This window comes from Hemibagrus wyckioides, linkage group LG01, assembly GCF_019097595.1.
Source record: "Hemibagrus wyckioides isolate EC202008001 linkage group LG01, SWU_Hwy_1.0, whole genome shotgun sequence".
NCBI lineage: Eukaryota > Metazoa > Chordata > Actinopteri > Siluriformes > Bagridae > Hemibagrus > Hemibagrus wyckioides.
In genome coordinates, this window is record NC_080710.1 from 21,920,299 (window position 1) to 21,940,961 (window position 20,663).

Genomic DNA, 20,663 nt, shown 5'->3' on the forward strand with positions numbered 1-20,663 from the left:
TATGGGAACATGTGCAGCAGATGATGAAGGCGTATATTCAGCCCATATATTCAGATTCAAATATTCTGTGCTGGGAGATGCTTCCACCAATCTGATCAATATTTATATAAAAGTGTTCTAAAGAATGATCAAAGCTACCACTCACTTCTCAGTCAATATCCATCATAAACCCCTCTGTCCTTGCTCAATGACATCTGTTCCACACAGTAGATTGGTATGTTGAGTAAACAGATTGACAGTTGGATAAACTGAATTCAGTAGCTGCATGAAAGTAGTATATACTGTACTTGAGAGTGGTATTACAACACAGAAACCAAAGCACATTGGGTCTATTGAAACCAAAAGTACATTTTCCCTGACCTTCATATCTAACTTTTTTTCATATAGTAAAGATATCCATGTGCTTTTAAATCACATGTTCTCCATTCATCTTTAATGGAGTGAATGTTAAAAGAGAATTTTCTGTTGTGCTTATACTTTTATTGTGAAAAGTTTTATCTGAGACTGATCACTGCAGAGTACATGGGGGTGTATAAGGTTATTCAAACATACTAATAATACAAAAAACATGTAGAAATGCACATGAAGGTCACAGTATGGCATTAAAGCAAGCGCTAAAGAGTGGAACCAGTTGTTTCATTATGGAGAAAGCTCTAATTTGTGACAGGATGAATTTGATCTGAGGTTTTGTAAAGAGTTGGTTTAATAATGCTTCAACTGAACAAGCTGGACAAGAACAAATCCAATAAAATCTCTGTAATCCGGTTTGCCTGGATAAGGCCATCACCTCTGGGATATCCCAAAAATAAAATCTCTAATCTGGGGCCTGTGTCCTGCTGCTGGTATAATGATGAAGCAGATGGACCAGGCTGGCTAACATCAACATAACTTTTTTATATAAGACCTAAAACCGCATTTTCACAAAAGAATATCATATTTTTGGTGTATAGACAGAACAGAAAATGAGCTGTAGGAAGTTAGACAGTGTATGGTGTAAAATGATTGACATTTGCACAGTTTATTTCACCTCAATTCCCACACAACAGCTTTAATGGCTTTCCATTCACAATTGTCCAAAACTTCAGTCAGTCTCTCCTGCCCTCTCTGTCCCTCATGTAATGGCACTTATTCTGTGAGCAGGGCTGTAGGTGGCCTCTGGCCCCAGATTGTCACTCTTGCTTTAGAACTATAGATGAGCATGAAAGACAGCGCTAATAGCCATAACTGTGGCATGACAGAGGGATAGACAGGTCTCACCTTCATTTGTCCTCTGTCCTAAGAGATGATCCAGGAGAACAGACCTCACGATGGCTATCAGTCATCACTGAACATTCACAATAGTGCTTGTGTTTGGACCAAATTTATGTCACAACTATTTTGGCCAAATAATGGTCTAGAAATGTATTTAATTAGATATCTATCCCATCCTAAATCATGCTAGTTACACTACAAAAATTAACTTAGCAAGTGCAAAGTTTTGATTTCTTATACTTTAAAACAAAGCATCTCATACACAATTTTCAGAGCAAGGTCTTTGGATTAAAAAAAAGTTTATTTCAATGTTAGTGGAAATCTTGTTTACAGGCTTTGCCTCGACCTCTGGGGTTAGGTGTTTGATTCCTGCCTCTGCTCTATGTGCTCGGAGTTTGCATCCTCACCCTGTGTTCAGTCCAGGTTCCCTGACACCCTTTGTAGGAGAGTCATTTCAGAAAATGGATGGATGGATGGATGGAAGATCATCATTACATCTTTAAATTTTTGGATAAATCACCATGAATCATGTTTGGTGGTTAATCAGTTATTATTAATGATTTCTATTTCTAGCTTTAAGCTTTTATTGATTAGCAAAAGCTACAGTTTAGTTTATGTGACTATATTATTACAGACCTGGGTTAATATTTATCCAATTAGTAAAAAATATTTAACACAGTCAGAAAATGTTCTTGGTTGATATCTTAAAGTAGTGCTAGTTTTTTGTTTTTTTAAGTGCTATGTTAAAGCATATAAAAAAAATAAGAAAGAATATTTAACAGCTAGTATGTAGAGGGGTTTTTGTTTCTGCGGATGATGGATGCCAGAAAACACTGGTGATGCTAGAGATTTGTCCAGCTGGATACCCAGAGCCTTTCTTGCCTCCCTAGTGGTAGTTGGTTGATGTTATCCACCCTTCCCCCTCTATTTTTCCGACTTTTGCCCCACTTTGCTTCCAGTTCTTTTGAAATTGAGTGCATTTGTACGTCCTCCAGGGGTATTTTCCACCTCTGTTTGAGTCAGTGAATATGTTGATGGTGTCCAGAGTGGACACATTTTAACTCCCACTGCACTCGGCAATGCTGCTAATAGGAACACAAAACGTTTTGCCCTCCACTTAATTAAAAGAATTAAAAGCCTTGTTTCCACTTTGTAGCCATGCCTGGCAGATCAATCCTCACCTGAATAGTTTTCAGCTGCTGACTAATTTGTTTCATGGGGTAATGGCCAGATCAAAAGGCCTCGGGTATAATTGGTGGAACAGAGAGCATGGATATCAGCATTACAGGAAACAGCTGTAAGTCCCCAGAAATGCTACTGAAATGCTATATGAAATAATAGGGGTCAGGTCAGAACTTGGGAATATTGAAAAAAAACTGTCACAAACTACACAATGAGCACAGATTGCATAGTAGTGTAAGTAGCATGGTACCAAGGTGGCAGTGTACATTATTACTGCCTGTATTATACTGCCACATAGATATGTCTGCATGGTGCCCTTTAATGAATTGGTGCCCTTTCTGATGGCTCCAGTGTTCCTTGGGATAGGCTCCAGATCCACCATGACCCTGAGCAGGATAAAGCGGCTACTGAAGATGAATGAATAAATTTAAATAGCACACTGCTTCCTGTCCCTGAGCTGGATATAATATACTGGGATGTCTTGAGAAGTGGAGGATTTATAGCATTCTGTTTTAATATCCCAAATATGGAACACTGTGGTCATGGAGAGGCCGGGGGCATCTCTACCTGTGTCTGCTGCAGGCCTATGACTGCAATTAAGAATGTTTCTGTGGGTGTGTAGAATTTTAGAGGTCTATAATTTTTGTTCCTTTCATAGGCTGAGTCTTGACAGATCATCACAGCAATTAAGCCTACAAAACACAAGCTGTATTTGTTATTGAGCCTTCAGGCTCCTGCACATCACCTTGCCAATCACTAAGCACTGTGCTAAAAAGCAGAGGAAGAGAGAAAGACAGAGATTGAGAAAGAGATGATTTTGAAGCTGCTGTGTAGGCAGAGGGAGAATAGAGAGAGTTTGTGATGCAAGGCCAGTGGCTATGTCTGAAATATTCCTCTAACCAGACCTGGACTCCGGTTCTAAACCCAAATGCCCCTTTCCTTCCCTGCACCCTACACTTCGTCCCTCTTCACTCACTCTTCTGATTTACTCACTCCTCTTCCTGTTTTTTCTATTATTCCAAGCTTGTTGTGCTGCCAGTGTTCCCGACGGCAAACACACATCAATCATTACTAATCCCTCTCTCTGTAGAATGAAGATAAATAACTGCTTCTCTTCTTTTCTCTCCTCCTTTGCTGTAATAGATGCAAAATGAAGTGTGGCATCTAGGGGCTTTTGGCAAAATCTGAAGGCCTATTACATTTATTTTTAAACTAATATGCAAATTTATTTTCCCTACTAGGAATATATACACTAGGATGAGCAGGGCTACAAACCAAGCCATGTTCATGCAAACAAACAGTTGAGCTCAGAGGAAGTGTGGACCTATCCTTCTGGACCATGAATTGCATGTGCATATGTAGGACTACATTTAAATATATAATTTAAGGTAATATTGTCAGGGTTTTTTTCAGCTTCCTAATTGATAGGAGAGCGATGGGTGAAGGAGGAGTTGAGGCACCATTTAATCATTAGGACTGTTTTTGTTAGGACACTTATGACCTTCACGGAGGTGTTGAATATTAATAGAGTGAATAATAAAACTTAGGAGAGCTCTAATGGTCTAGTACCAGGGACATGGAGACCACTTCAAGAGCAGTTCTCTCTCTCTCTCTCTCTCTCTCTCTCTCTCTCTCTTGCTCTCTCTCCCACTTTCCATGTTTCACCACTTCTCCCTCTTCCCTTCCTCTCAATCACACTTTCTCCCTTGCATGGAAAACCAGTTGAGTTTAATTTGAATATATTAACACCATCTATAAAATACCTGAAAATAACTAGTGAAATTATACCAGAGAAGTGGAAATCTGACTGGATTACTCAAGTGTGCTGAAGCTCCAATCTGTCTAAACGACAGATTGTTAGAAAAAGCTTTTTCTTGGTTGGAAGCCTACTCATACATGTGATCAAATCCCCCATACAGCTTACACCCCCACCCACTTCACTCACACACATACAGTTCTCTGTCTTGGGAAAAATAATTAAAGGAGTACACCAACAAAGTGGGCATTTAACCACAGCAGGGTGCAGCTTGTCTGGGATGGCCATGTCTTGCTGTGGAGGCACAATGGTCCAGACCCTCTGAATGCCTCTATAGCTCTATCAAACAACAAGACTGGTAAAAAGTCCAACACATGGCAGGAGTCGGGCTTGAAAAAAACAGCAAGTGGGTCTCTAATGCTGATTGATGGGTGAGGAAAGTAGATAGCAGTGAGGGATTAATCAATGCCATACGCACCAGTGCAGGCAGGTGGGCTCTTCTCATGCAGACACATACTCACACTATGCAAAGAGGTAATAGTTGATCCACAGTGCTGTTATCTTCTTCATAGAGCTACGCCTCTACATTATTCATAAAGCTCTGTGCAAGCGTTTCACCCTTTTATAATCTATCTTTGGTCAACAGTGTGAAGTATAGTAATGCTGGTGTTAGCTGGGGAGATAGTAGGACAGTGTTTTATTAATTCAACACATTAGTGAAGACATGATTAACACCTCAAGTGTCCAGTTTGAAGAAGAAGCACCATTAGCGTAAAGCTATGTATCTCTACCTCTCATCACCCATCCTCCCCTGGCACTCATCCTCTCGCGCTGTCTCTCTCTGTGCTTTAGCTTTGCTCAAGCACTATAATGCTGGATGTCCTCACCCTGCTTGCTGTGATTGAATTGCAAATGCTCATTATGCCAGCGAGCAGACCTCCACCTGTCCACGTCTCCCCACCGATGGAGATGCAGGCTTGCTCTTTTGTTTGGTAGATCGAACAATGCTGTGGCATGAGACTCTGCCAAAGAGACACAGAATCTCAGCATTAGGGTTCCATGGGTTTTTTTTTTCTGTATGTAACTTTGTTTAGTGTGATTAATGGACACTGAGGATGGACATTTTTGTATACTTTGTAGAATGTCAGTTCAGGCTTTAGTAGGTTAACACAATCATTGGCTTTTGCTCTGAATCTAAACAATTGTCCTAAGGAAGTGTTTTAAGAGGTTTAAGTACAAGTGGGTGAGTTTCATCTGCAGAAACATTTCCAAGAACCAAGCAGGATTTTTTTTCAGGAATTTACGTCCTTTATTCAAAATCAGCCAGAGGTTTAGGATCCTTTTCGATTCCTCCTTCAGAATACTTGCTTTTCTTCCTTCCAAAAACTATTAAGGCTGAGCTTGACATACTTAACATCACTGATCAGTGAAATGCAAGCTTCACTTATTAAAGTAACATTTATGTCAGAGTCAGTACAGTATGGTTAGCTAGCAAGCAGCAGGTGGTGCAAAGCTTGAAATATGCCATTGTAAAAAAAAAAAAAACACAGATTAATATTTACATTATATTCACTCAACAATGTAAAAGCAGTCAAGAACACCATTTCATTATGAAATTTATGGCTTTATTGGATTCATTGGCATTTACAAGCTGTACTTCTGTAATAGTCACAAGTCCTGCAGTAGCTCTGAAGGAATTCATCCAATAAATGCCCAGCTCTTGTTAGGAAAAGTTCTGTATCCTCAAGTGGGTACACACACAGCTAATGACACACCTCAGTGGATAACACACTAAAGCAGTTAATGTCTAGCTTAAACTGTGATACTGGTGTTCAGGATTTTGAAGAGTCTTTTTAAAGGCTCATCAGTGCAGGTTTCTGGGCCATGAGAAAAGAGAGTATGAAAGAGAAGGTCTTCTTTTGAGCTCCTCTCCTTTCATGCCAATGTGAGGAGGAGACGTGAAGTGAATTGAAGACTACCTGCTGCATTGAGTCTTCTGTCTTTCTCAATCGCAGATATTTAAGTGCTACAGCACACTAGGATGTATTCTTACACTTCTTACACATTCAATTCAATTTTATATGTGTAGCACTTTTATCAGTCGACATTGTCACACGCACTCAAACACACACACACACATATTTATTTATTGATTTATTTATTTATTTATCTATCACATATATTTATGGTTTTCATAACTGTTTACCTGATTATATCCTTATATTATTTAAAAATGTATATTGTATATAAGACAGTTTAGATGGTTTCCTGTTTGGCTTGGAGGATGAGCAACGTGAGGGTGAGAGAAGGAACACGAAAGTGAAGTAAACAGGTTTATCATCGTAGGAAGCAACTGAGAGCTGGGGTGAACGTTTGTCCTTATCAAAACTGCTTTCCAGAGAGAGCTGAGAGATACCTTAAGTAAGTGAAAGAGACTTGGGTTTTTCGATTAGTGCCTCACCACGACTCCAATCTCATGAGGCTCCCCTGCACTATTCGAACATCATTGAGTGTGAGCCATGGTAAGGAATATTAAAAAAGAGAGACGATGAAGATGAAGGAATGGAGTAGAAAAGATGAGGGTGAGGTTCGAGAGAAGAGCACAGAGCGGGAGTGACGATAGACTATCAGCGTCCTCTCGCTTAATCACACGCTAACTCCCCGAGTGAGCACTCCAGACTAATCCCCAAATCTCTACAGGCTTCTGCATCGTAGACACTGCAGTTTCGTTCTTAGTGAAAGGGAAAGTAATGGTGAGAAATTGGTAGAAAGTGAGGAACTAAGTTTAAATTGAGGCAGGACTTGACTTTCCCATGGCTCTACTCTCCAGGTGGAGGAGACGCCAGTGTGGAGATTAGACTAGATTTATGAATTCTTTAAGATGTTGTTAGGCTTCTGTCTGTGAGTAGTCTACGACAAAACAAAACTCTCCCCACCACCCACCTTCAACAACAGCCCCTTTATTCCACAGATTTTGGTTGGCATTTGTTTAAACAAAGGGACAAATCTGCTATTTGATTATTGAGCCGTGTTTTTTTTCTTCAAGGATGTGATCGTGTGTGAATAAAAGAAAAAGAGAGGAAGGGGTTGTATTTTTGTCTGTGAGTTTATATAAAAGGTAGGTTAAACGGCTTTGTACTTCTCTTAGTGAAGGTCTTGTCTCTCCAAACACTGAGTAAAGACTGACCGAGGTCCTAATTTGTGCCACAGCTGTAGGTATTCCCTCTTTTGTCTCTAGCTCACACAGAACCTCCGCTTTCTTCTACATCTCCTTGTGTTTGAAAACATTGGCATTCATCAGGCTTTGTGTGTGTGTGTTTGTGTGGACTGGCCCAGCAGGACTGTCCCTGTCCCATCCAGCCCTGGGTACCATTTCTTTACACGTTTACTTGAGTGGAAAATCTGGTAGTGCTGGATTTATTTCAGCTGAATGGCATTGGGAGTCTAGGCATTAGTGTCTGAGAGAACCCCGCAGAGAGACCAGGCCTGAATGAAGACTCAAAATCTCAAAACGATCACCACACAGAGTCTAGCCTGCCAGAGAGCCTTCGCTGACTCCAACACCACTCTTTTCAACTTAAAGACAATCTGACTGTCTACAGAGAATAAACCTACAGACAAATACACTCTCCACCAATACATACTTCCTTTTCATAGAAGGGTTCCAGTTCTTTTTTTGTACTAATATGCACATCATATCATATCAGATGTCTTTTGTGCCTTTAACAGCTTAAAGTTTCTGAACAAAACTGTAGTCTCATTCACTTATCGTAATTTAATTAAGTTAAATACCCATATTTCATTAGGGAGGGAAAACACACACACACACACACATACACACACACATAGAGCAAGTTCTTCTGGTGACTCTTTATAGTGTAACCTTCAGGGGTCTCTCTCTTTGATTAACAGTAGTCTGGGTCTGTGTTTTTGTGTGTACATGAGAGACAGCTTGTCCTGAGGCCTACAGGACTGACAGATGGGCCACTTGGAGTTTTTACCCACCACAATTGTTTCAGTGTTGCCACTGGTCTTTTTTGCTACAGACTACTGTCTAGCTGAACGTGAATGACGGTGATTACATCCAGTCAGACGTCAAGACATCTGGCTAGGGCTCACCCATGTGCTCTTTGCTCTTTGTGGATTTTTATAAGAAATTTCTTGACATAAATTATTACTAAACCATGAACCTCATGCATGAATTTTTCAGAGTTTTATTTTTAATTCGTCAGCTATTCATAATTTAGGTGACAGTTTCCATGTTTTAGGTTAGACCTTTTACTTCAGGGCTTTGAAATGTAATGTCTACGCTTGATGATGAAAGTCACATTTAAAACAGATTTTCCTCATTGTACTCATGATGTAAATGTGTGAACTGGTGAATTACCCACATTTTTTATGAAGTTATAAAGTGTTTTCTAAGAGTATGGAGAGAAATATGGTTGCTGTAGAATGACAGCGTGGAAGCCACCCTTCTTCTCCTTCACTCTTTCTCTCATTAGATGGATTTCAAAGTTTAAAACACAAAGCCAATTTTATTATACATGTTTAGTAATATTGAGCTTGTTATCTCTCTTCTTTTTTTTATCTTAGTTTGCCCGTGCCATCTCATGTCTTTCATGTCCTAAAATGACTGGTTACATGGTGTCTTGTTGCTTTAAACTTTTAATTCATGTTTTTTTAATGACATACTGCATGGTGAGCACTCAGGGCTTGTTGGAACTGATTTTTTTTTTCATTTTGTAGGTCTTGCATCATCTTGCATGTTGAAAAGTGTCAATTTATAACGGCGTTGCTGAATCTAGAATTCAACTGGTTTGATGTAGTGTTCCTTCATATGTGAGAATTCTTTTGTAAAATAAACGACAGGATACTGTGACCAGGTGGGTTCGGAGCTTTGGACGTTCATATTGTTGGCATTGTTGTTTTGTTTGATTGGGTAATTTTTTTTTTTGCTCTTAAAATAAACTTGTTTGAAATAGAAGTATTGTAGAGATTCATTTGCATTTCAGTTTGTGCCAAACCTTCTGTAATGAGCACCCACACCCTGTTTGTAGCCAGTTTGCTAGAACATGTTTTTAAATACATAACTACATAAATTATTTATTATTATTCATTAGTTTAACAAAGGGGAATGTTCACACAAGCTAAGAGAGATAGGAATTAAGTTTAGCCTTCTATCTGAAGCAGGTTGATGTTTTGTAAGGAGAAAACCTTGATTTACTGACCAACTTGGAGCACCCTTATTGTTCAGCAGAGGCCAATTGGAAATGTTTCCCCTGGTCCCCCCTCCAATAAAGCCTGTCGAACTCCATCTTCATAATTGAGTTTCGGTAGAAGACAAACATAAAGCTTCTGCTTTAGAAGCAGACTGAATTGTTTTTATTTATTTATTTATTCATTCATTCATTCATTTATTCATTCATTTATTTTTCTGGGATATGCCTTCGCTCCACCTCTGGCATGATTGATTCAGCTCCTGAAGATTGGAGGCAAAATCAGATAGCTGAGTTTGACTGATCCAGAAATCAACTGTGATCCAAAGCCACCATCTCCCTTCTACCACTGTAATGGGAAATACTGGCTTATACTGGCTCATATGAAACATACAGTATATCACAATGTAACTATAAGATATGGTCTAAAATGTTTCATTTATAAAAATTACATGGAATCTTCGGATGACTTTTAAAACGCATTTAAATGAAAATTGTTCGCATCTCGCAGAAGTGTTTGATTTCTTCCTTGGACAACAAACCTCTCCTTATGCTAGTACAGATCCAATAAACTCTAAATTTACCAACATGCTGAGTCCAGAAATAGAAATGAGTGATGATAACTGTTTGGTTAGGTGAATTATTAGTTTTTATTCAAGTTTTAATTCAAGAGATTGAAAGTCTCCAGTCTCAGCTGTTTAGACACCCAGGGAGCGTTCACTACCTGGCTACTGATAAGAAGAGTTTTAATGCCTGTCCACTTTGTGGGCACAATGTATTGGTCAATCATAATACTTTGTAGACAAGCAACCTGGTTTTAAATCCATTTAAATATGAACATTTTAAGTCTTTTCACTAATTCAAGTAACTTTAGTCTGTTCATCCAGTCAGTTGTGCAGCTTGATCAAGGTGCCATCCAAAGCAGACAACTCAATGTAAAATAGCTAGTGATGTCAAACACTGAATTTAGATTTGTCGTAGACAACGAAGTTATTTAAAAAATAAATCTTTGGCAGATACACTAAATTTATTACCTACAGCACACACAAAATACTTATATACTATACACATACAAATAACAAACACCTTATAAACACTCATAACATAAAGGGACAGTTTTTAATTATTGAAAAGGAATTAAATAGCTTTGTTATTTCAGACATGGTATTTTTCTGGCCCAGATTTTGTCTCCACTGCCAGTTGGATCAGAGCTGTTTGACTTTTTTTTTTTTTCTTTCTGAAAAAGTCACCTCACATGGCGTATATAGTTTCAGTAGAGGTAGGTGAGGGAAAGAAGAAAGCTGGTCAGTGTTTTTGTTGCAATAGCAATTCACCTCACAGGCAAGCACACGGCTCTAAATAATAAAAACTGTTTAGTTAGAAATACAATACAAATGTGTGCCAGCCTGTAGCTACTTAAAACTACTGGGTTTTCTGAAATGTGTTTCTATTTTGCATGCACCACTACCACAACAATTTAACCATTGTTTTAAGAACCACTCAAGTAATAGCATGGTTATGACCAACTTGGGATAAGCTCTTGGTCTGACAAGGATAAAGCGGTTATGAGACCCTCCAAAAAAATGAACAGTCAGTTTCATTACAACCTGAACTGATTAGGCTTAATTATGTCTGTTTCATTATGACACATATCTGTCCAACGTGGGAAAGGTTGAGGAAAACACACATTGCTACAGTAGTTAGGTTTTTCACATCTGACTGTTTTTACTGCTGTGTTTGGTAAGCTGGAGCCTTTCGAAACATGATCTTTGCCTTTCCCATAAAAATAACAATACCTTTCTATTCATGGTTTCTTAAAGGTGATATGTCAAAGAATGTTATAGGCAAAAGGCCTATATGTCAGGTTTTCCTAGAACAACACAAATATATTTTCCTAAACTGTACAGAACAGCTATATACACATGCATGCAAACCACTTATAACAAGCAAATGACATGTCTATGGTATTATATACCTTATATACCTTATTAATATTAATAGGATCATGAGCTATAATCCTATGTAATCATAACATTGCCATAGCCATCCAGGTGAGGGCAAATACTACAAAGCAGTGGGTTCACACAATGATCTTAGCAGTTATCTGTAGTCCTAGCACCAAATATCATACTATTCACTGATGCAGAATTCCTATAGCGCAAATAAAGTGTGGCCTGCTGTGATACTGAAAAGTCAGCATGAGCCTTACTCGTTCTTGCTTCAGTATGATGTGATACTTTCAAGCAAACACTAGAGAGATACATGTGCACTTGTTTAAGCAAGAGAAAGACAGAACAGTGCAGTTTACTCCGTGTTGGACTGTTGATGCGCAGCTGTCTCCAGTTCATTTTATTGAGTGGAGCTGCATGTCCACAAACAGCCTCAGGCCTTTCAATCAAATCTCGGCCAGTGAAATGAAATGAAAATAAATAGAGTGAGCGAACAAGAGAAAGAAACCATATCAGTAAGAAGACAGCTGTACAGCTGTGCAGTTGCATTCATTTGACATGTTCTCCCTCTTCAGTGAAGGTCGGTAGGGGTCTTTGTTTTTCAAAGTGCTTGTTTTAGTCATTGTTTTAGAGATGACAGGGTATGAAATATACATCATGCTTGAGCTTCAGTACAATGGGAAGGAGAGTAGAGCAGCTGAATTTGTAAGAGACAAGGACGGTGTGTGCATCTGTGTGTGTCCACACGTACGTACATGTCACATAGATGTCAGCTTAAAAGCTACAGGCCAGAGAAAACATAATTATATGGCTTTTTTCTCCCTCCCTCCTGCTGTCTCTCTCTCTCTCTCTCTCCCTCTGCTCTGCTCCATCATTGGTTTGAGAAATGGCCTAATTAACCTGTGCAGAATGTTGTAAATGGCTGACGGCCTGCGTTTGTCATTGTGTGCATTTTTCTTTGCCCCATGTTTTTATTACACTCTCACTAATTTAGAACGGTACTGTTGCATGTGTGTGTGTGTGTGTGTGTGTGTGTGCCCTTTTTAAAAGACCAATTGTCCCAATTATGAGAGAGTTTTGACCTTGTGGGTATCTTTAAATTTATATTATTTTAATTGTGTCATTTAAAACTTAAATGACTGCTAGTTTTTTTTACTCTAGTTTTTTATAATAAAAAAAAAAACCATTTCTTTTTGGTTACTGAGGTTAATGTTAAGTATTTGGTTTAGGTGTAGACATAACATAAGCTATATTAATAATGATAATAATTAATATCCTTGTGAGGTCCTTTGTGTACATGTGTGTGTGTGTGTGTGTGTGTAGAGCTTCTTGGTAAAAGTGGGCCAGTCTATAATATCATTAATTAGGGCTCACAGTACCCTGGTGGAGCAGATGGGAGGCAGTGGCTCCTGCTCTGTTGATCCAGGGCATTCAGCCTCTGTTTGCACCCCCCCAGCATGCACACACACACACACACACACACACAGATGAAACAATGAAGCCCTGTCTCACACACAGCCCTCTGTCCATGCCTACAAATTAGCATGCATACTGACATACCTTACACTAACGGTCTACAGTTCATTACCATTTCCATCCCTGTGACATTAGTCACATTCACTCTTTCCTTTTTCTATCACTCAGTCTCCCCCTCTTTCTCTCAGTGTGTGTGTGTGTGTGTGTGTGTGTGTGCATTTATGAAACCTTCTCTCCAGAGAGATTTCAATTTGTAACTCATGGCAGGGGAGAAAACAAGACAAAAGCCCTGATTTGAAAACTTAATTATAGCCATGGAACTGCATGTCATCGGAGCGACAATGAGATATACGTGGTTGAGTAGTTAATTGGGCGTGAAAGGGCGCACTTATTAGTCCGCAACACCCAAAACAGCTTCTGCAAGGCTAGCGAGGATGGGGTGATTATGGCAGCTCGCCCAAGCACTCTTCAGATGCCACAAAGATTTAACGCTGCCAAGGCCTGCCTGAACACAGGGGACGCCTGCTCCGTGCCAATCGCCATGACAACACTGCCCACGCTGTCACTCATGCAGACACCTGTGAGCCTCTCCTGGTGTGTGTGTGTATATGTGGGCAAGAGAGAGCTGGAGAGCTCAGGTGGACACACGACTGATGCACTAAGGAAGTGGATCTACTGGAGACATAGTTTTTATCATCATATTATCATCCAGAATCCAGGTCACTCACTGTTCAGGCTTTGTTAATAAAACTGCAGAAACAAAGATATAGATGTATAGTTTAAGTATCAATATGTAATATTACATAAACATTATTTGTGTAATTCATTTCCAGATGTCAGAGATTGCATATAGATCAAGTCAAAATTTGAATCTCATAAGCTCATTTCTCAAGTATCTCAGTCTCAAACCATATACAAGTTACATATTAAAGTCACTTTAGTTTTTCAGCCTGCATCTGTAGCATATGCGGGATATGCATTTTGACAAGAATGAAAAACCCATTTGCACAAAATTCACTTGTAATGGAAGTAACTTGCACTGGTGCCAGTTATCCTCCAGCTGCTCCCTGTTCAGGGTCTCCCCAGCAGATCATCTGATCCGCATATTGTGGATACACATTTGGCACAGGTTTTACACCGGATACCATTTCCTGATGCAACCCTCCCATTATATCCGGGCTTGGGACCGCACTGAGAGTTAACCTCTCATCGGCTGGGTTTAGTCTGGGCCACAGTAATGAGAGTGCGTGATCCTACTGCTGGACCACAAGAGATCCACTTGCTCTCTATGTTTAAAATATGCAACTACATAATGTAATAAAGCATAAGAGAAAAATAAGTGCCTTTAAAACCACAGCTGTTTTTAATAGGTTTATCCAAATTTCCTACACAGGATTAATACAATACAAACCTTTTCAAAGGTGTCTGTGTTATCCATGTGACGTCAGTTTCGCCAAGCTACTGTATGTCAGCAACAAAGAACTACCAGTTCATCCTTTCTATCTCTGAAAAGGGGAATAATACAGATTTTGGGCTTAATTTACCCCTACAAATAAATGTTCAGAATAATTATTTTTAATTATTCCTAACCTGGCGACCTGTCCAGGGTGTACCCAGCAGACCCCCGTGACCCTAGGAGTCCTAGGAATAAGCGGGTATAGACAATGAATGAATGAATGGATTATTCCTAACCATTTGTCCCACACATCTGTCCTTAGACTTCCATTGTTATTGAATTTTGTTGGGGTTTTTTTTTCAGTTTAGGAAAATTTATCAGAATTTGTCTAGGTGTTAAAAATATGCTACTGATAAAGTCTGTGTCTCAATTCTTTCATCAAAAGATGAAACTCATATGAAGTATATGAATGAATGAATGAATGAATGAATGAAAGCTAGTACTTTGAGGAGAGCACAACTCTACAAGTCCTTGTTTAAAAGCTGACTGTTGAATGCTCCGTTTCAATGGCAGCTAAATCTGTCTAGTTTATATTGGCTCCTTTCACACTGTCTACGATGTACTGTATGTCAAAGCAGGATGCTAAACAAAAACTCCTGCCAAATACAATTTCCATCTCTTTTCTCCACACTGCTCTTCTGCCATTTTAACATAAATATCTGTGACATCTTATGTATTGATATTCAAATTAGTACAGTTTTGGAAGGATTCAGAATGCATTCATCAGCTATTTATACATAGAGCGTATTATATACAGCACATTGCTTCATTACTGCTGAGGCTTAGTCAGGAATTATTGAGGCATAAACAAACACATGTAGGCCTCGTGCCTTTCCCCGCTGCTTTGTTCTTTTTTATCTCTGCACACAAGCAATGGTGGTGAGAGATAGAAAGAGAGATCAAGCAAGAGAGTGAGACAGAGAAGGAGTCCAGGCGAAATATACCAGAAGAGGGAAAAACACAGTCACATAGAGGAGACAAGTCACATCCCTGCATTTCCCACAAGGCCTTGTTATTTTCATCATCGCTGAAAGGTCAGCAACTCTCCCTCCCATATTGTGTATGTGTATTTTTTTTAGTGTGTCCTGCCTTAAGAGTCTGTTTTCCTCTCTCTCTGATTCTCTGGCTCTCAGAGGGCTGTTTATGTTCCATCAGGATCCTCTAGTACTGTGACAGCTGCTTAAGGGAGTGTGGAGAAGGCCAGTCTTTGGGCTGAGTTGAGCCTCGCGGTCAGAGGTGTGTTGATCGAGTCTGTAGCCCATTAGCTATCAGAGTGTGAGCATCTCCCACTGGGTTAGAGAAATGTGTGAGGTCCGAGTGTCCGTGTGGTGCAGGAATCCCAGCAGATCCGTGCGGTGTAACACCCACACGTTCAGACAGAAGAGGATCAAGGTGTCTTCTAGCCCCCTCACACCACAGGACACTTCTCCTGTCTTGAAAAAGCTGATTAATAGAATAAATAGATATCAGCACTTGAACTTGAATCAGTTGTTTGATCACACTACACAAGCACTTACAGAGGAGGGTCTCACACTACAATATTTTTGATTGCAGATGAATGCACCAGATGCCTGAATCCCACTTTCTCATAAAAATAAATGTGAGAGCAGTCTCATATGTGGCATTGTGAATAGAAACAAGACAAGAGAGAAACAAGAGAAAATTGTGGAGGAATGATAGTGGACAGGAATGGACAGTGAGTATGGTCTGTTCTGCAAACAGAAGCAGAACTATAGTGCAAGGAGAAAGCTTTTTATACACTTTTGCTGTTCTAACAACCACTTTGGTGTGAGAGGCATTAAAGAGGCTTTATTATATGCAATGGATAAGAAGCTGAATGGGTTGTAGGGGGGTTTATTGAGCCCCAAAATTAGTCACCCATTGGGAGAATATTGTGTACTAGACTTAACATTTGGGGGTTTAATGATTATAAGAGACTGGTTGCTTATTTTTGAGAATGAAAAACATAGAAAATGAGAGAACAATAGTGAATTACTAATTACCTGTAACATGATATAATAAAAACAGCCTACCAAAAATACTGTAGTATTATAAATATGATGATTGCTGTTGCTACAAATAGATTAATGAAGGGCATCAGGTATTAATACATTTTGTACATATTGTGCACCCAGAAGAATATTTCTGTACTTGAAGGTTGTTCTTTCATCTCTCCTGAGATTCTATAGTCATTCTCACCTGTGTTTTTATTTCGATATGAACTTTGTTCTTCTCAAATCATTTTAAAAAGTCAACATGAGATAAAAGGCATCAAAAAATAGAGAAGAACAATGTCTGGCATCAGCAGGATTTAGACACAATCACAGGGTAATCATTTTACCAATGCATCTGGAAATGTGTTAAAATGAACATTTCTTCCTGACATTTTTAGTTAGTTTATCAAGTAAAGATATTTTTAAAGTGTTGCCCTCCTTATAAAAGAAACTTAAACCTAGACTGGAGTAAAAGAATACTGTAATCCCTTCTCTAAGTGTTTAAATGGTCTTCTGGGAATTCAGTTGATCAAGGTCCTTAAAAGCACCACATTTCATTCAGTGCTTTCCAAAAATAATGATCAAGTCGGCAATTATTTCTTTCTTGTACAATTTGCACAAGATGTGTAATCTATAATGTGCATCATGTTAATGTGGCATTGTTTTGTTGTTGTTGTTTTTTTTATACTTGTAAACTCTTTTCACGCGATTAGCATACTGGACTGTGAATTTAGCCATCAACATCATAAATAATTTATGTGAATTAGCATCAGGCTCTGCTGAACAGCACAGTGATGGTTTATTAGCCGTAGGGCATGATTCGACCGCTACATTCTGTTTCATTAACATGTTTGCATACACACTGTCCATTTCCCTGGCACATCTTCAGGCCATCTTTGTCTTCAAAAGCGCATCTAAGGAGAGAAAATCAATCACTGTCCCTATTTGTCAGTCTTCACCTCTTAATAAAGCTAGATTGCACAAAATCCTTGAGCAAATCCTATATGCTCACTTCAAACCAGGTGAAATGAAAATCAGAGACACTAGAGCTGGAAAACAAATTTACTAGGTCTTTTCAGGAGTTTTCCCCCTCTCCTCCCTCATCTATCCCCCGACCTCCTGCTCCCCCTCTCTGTTTTTTCACTCTCTGACTCATTTTGTCTCCCTCCATCAGTCTCTGTCGACATCTTTCAAAGCCTTTGCTGCGATAAGGCAGGAAGTACAGGAAGCACTGCGATCATCTCCTTCGCTTTGGTGCTTAGATGTGAAGTTTCCTCTTATATCTGCCATTGTCTTGCTGTTGCATGAGATGTCGAAAACAACATAGTGCAAGTCTGGAGACAAACAGTAGTGACAAAAAAGAGAGGAAAAAAACAAGCAAAAACTCTGCTGAGTCTCCTCTGTTTGTATTCGAGTCTCCACTCCCTGCTCTGTGACTGATATCATGATTGTGTTTGAGTGAGCGCGCTGTGCATCTGTCTGACAGCAGACGACTTCCTGAGAATGTGTAGGGGGAAAATGCATTGATGGCTTCTGTAAATGTGTCATTTCTCTCAGTAGCCGAGGGTCCATAGTCTAAATGGCTACAGCTCTGAGGAGGAGGCTAGGTGTGGGTGTAGAGATCTCATGGCTAGTTCATCTTTCTTTTCATTTTGAATGCCGGTGTGAGTCTCTTGGTGATTAGTCTTAAGAGCAGGGTGCTTTCTTGTTACTGCTCCCCAATGCCAGAGATTTATTTCATGAGATGTTGTGAGATTAAAGGGATTGCATTCAGCACAATGACTGTCCTAAAAACTTCAGGAAACTGTGTATTTTATAAACGTGTACAAGCTTTTCTGCTAATTTTACTATTCCAGGATTCGCAACAGTATTTATGCTTAAAAATCAGTACTATTATTGATCAGCCTGTGTGTTCATTCTCTCTTTCCCCTTTCTACCTACAGGTGATGACTGGTACATTTGCAGATTATCTGTAACCCTTCCTGGTATGTCAGATCTGCAGTGGGCTATGTATCCCGAGCCGTATCTCACCACAGTGGAGCCCGGCGCAGCTCCAGGCTCAGTGGTTTACAAACTGGTAGCCCGACAGAGGGACGGCTCTTTGGAAGTGGCCCAGTTCCTCTTGGTGGATGGTGAGTGTGTTTTACACTTAGCCCAGAATCCAAAACCTTGTGTCACGATTGGGACACAGCCAATCCAGTCAAGTAGCTAATTAAATCTTATTCTTGCTGAATTATTAAGGAAAAGAAGGGATGGGAGTGTGAGTAGAGAAAGCAATAGCACAGATTATACCACTCTGATATTTAAAATAATTAATATTAATATTTCATTACCCTGTTTTCATGTGACTGTGTGGGGAGATTATGAAAGTTGAGCTTCCTACATTCAATTTGGTTATTTTTGTTGTTAATTTAAATTAGAGCAGGTGCAAGGCACCATGCCTGCAACATGCAGTGAGACGCACAAAATGGTTGTGTCATTAAAACACTGAATGAGGGATTATACTGCCGATTTGCTGCTAATGAATAACAAATGGATTTCCAAGCTAATGTTTATTGCTGTTTCTGAAATTTCGTCTGCTGGGTTTTACTGAGCTGACAGTAAAGCCACAGGAGCAGTGAGGCTAATTGCTTAAAAATAATAAAAATGGCATTTTAGGGTAGCTTGCAGCTATTCTACATGCTGCTCTTACTCTACAGGCCAGTAATCTGGAACAATACAGAACACTGTTTCTGTTCATTTATTACACATAATGATGTTTGTTAGTTTCAAATTTTCATTATATATTCAAATCATTCTAAATAGGAGAGATTTTATGCTATTAAATCATATTGCGGGAATTAATTGGGTTGTTCAATCTGGTAAAATAATTGTAGCAATTGTCACTCATTAGATAGAAGTTTGAGACGAATGAGATTACAGGAATACTAGAGACTAACTGTTAGGATATTGAGTAAGATTCTTGGCTCTGAACTGCTCAGAAGTATGCTGTAATCTGCACTATAAATAAACAGAGCTATTGAAATGAATAAAATATGGGTGGGGGGGGTGTTTTTTCTTTTGTTTTTAACTAGTATGGGGTATAAATATGAATGGACAGGTCTGTCCAAATGCAAATAAATAAATAATAAATGTTACGGCAGAGATGGGAAAGCTAGAAACCTTATTGCTTATTGTGTCATAAAATTTAAGAGCCTATCAGGTTCCAATATGCAAATACAACAGTAGTGTCCCATGGAGGTATAGTAGGCTGCATGAAATATACAGTATAATATATAATCTATCATTTGCATATTCATAGAATCCAGATTACTTCATGGGTTTCAAAGTAAAGACACATCTGCGCCTGTGTCTTATGCCAACATGTTTTTTTTTTGATGAAACATCAATTAATTTATTATTCCATATTAAAGTAAATGTTTAAAACAAGTTTTGACTGACTTTAGAACATACCAAATTCGGCATCTGGAGTGTGAGATGAGTTGTGATAGTGCAAGCACGATTTCTGACAGTTTCTCTCCCCTTCTCTTTCTCCTGCTTTGAAATGATGCTCCCTCTTCTGGGACACTGTTAGCGGTAGCGTCTGAGGTGTGTATGTGTGAGACAGGAGTGTTTCAGATCAAAAACTTTAGTTCTGGATTTAGAACAGCAAATATCTGCCATACAACCTGCTTTTTCCACTGATAGCACTTATTTATTTATGGATCGAAATATAAAGATTAAAAAAGAATAATTATGAGAATTATTAAGAGAATATATAATAATAATTAGAGATTAACCCAACTGCAATATTTTCAGATTAATATGTTAATGCCTGTTTATTAACCCCCAAGGTCCTCATGAGGCTGTCTGCATGAATGTTAGAAGACATTATATTTGCAAGGATAAAATTTCAATACAACTACAGTAATGTATAAGTATAATATTATCATAGCCTCCTGTGTGGCTTCTTTTACAATTGATAATAGAAACAGCAATATTTTCATTAACTATTATCAGATATATGTGTCCAGGTTATAAAAGCATACAGTATATCCTTTAATTGTTGGAATTCTTATTAGGAAAAAAGACACATTACAGATGTATACTCCCTGGTGTTTGGGAGGGGAAAAAAACACAGAGGGGCAGTATATCTGCAGCTGTGGCTTCTGCTCCGCTACAGCAGCTGTGCTTCATCCTTTTCCCCTTCATCCTTTCTCACTGCACTGTGCTTCAGGCTATGATGCTTAAAACAGACTCTTGTCTTTTTGTTATCCTGAGGAGGATTTGAAGGCCACACACACACACACACACACACACACACATACACACAGCTGATAGAAGGGCTCTTGGAGCCCTTTGCCCTTTAAATTTCAAATTTATTTCCAAACACTGACACCAATT

General features: G+C 39.0%; 1 protein-coding gene across 1 annotated transcript in view; it reads left to right on the forward strand.

Moving 5' to 3' along the window:
* The window catches only part of si:dkey-22o22.2 (neural-cadherin), a 110,926-nt gene that overhangs the window by 33,281 nt on the left and 56,982 nt on the right, over positions 1 to 20,663 (forward strand). The window contains exon 2 of the mRNA XM_058384834.1: positions 18,224 to 18,412. Coding sequence (XP_058240817.1) covers positions 18,224 to 18,412 — 189 coding nt within the window. The remainder of the gene's footprint in view (positions 1 to 18,223; positions 18,413 to 20,663) is intronic.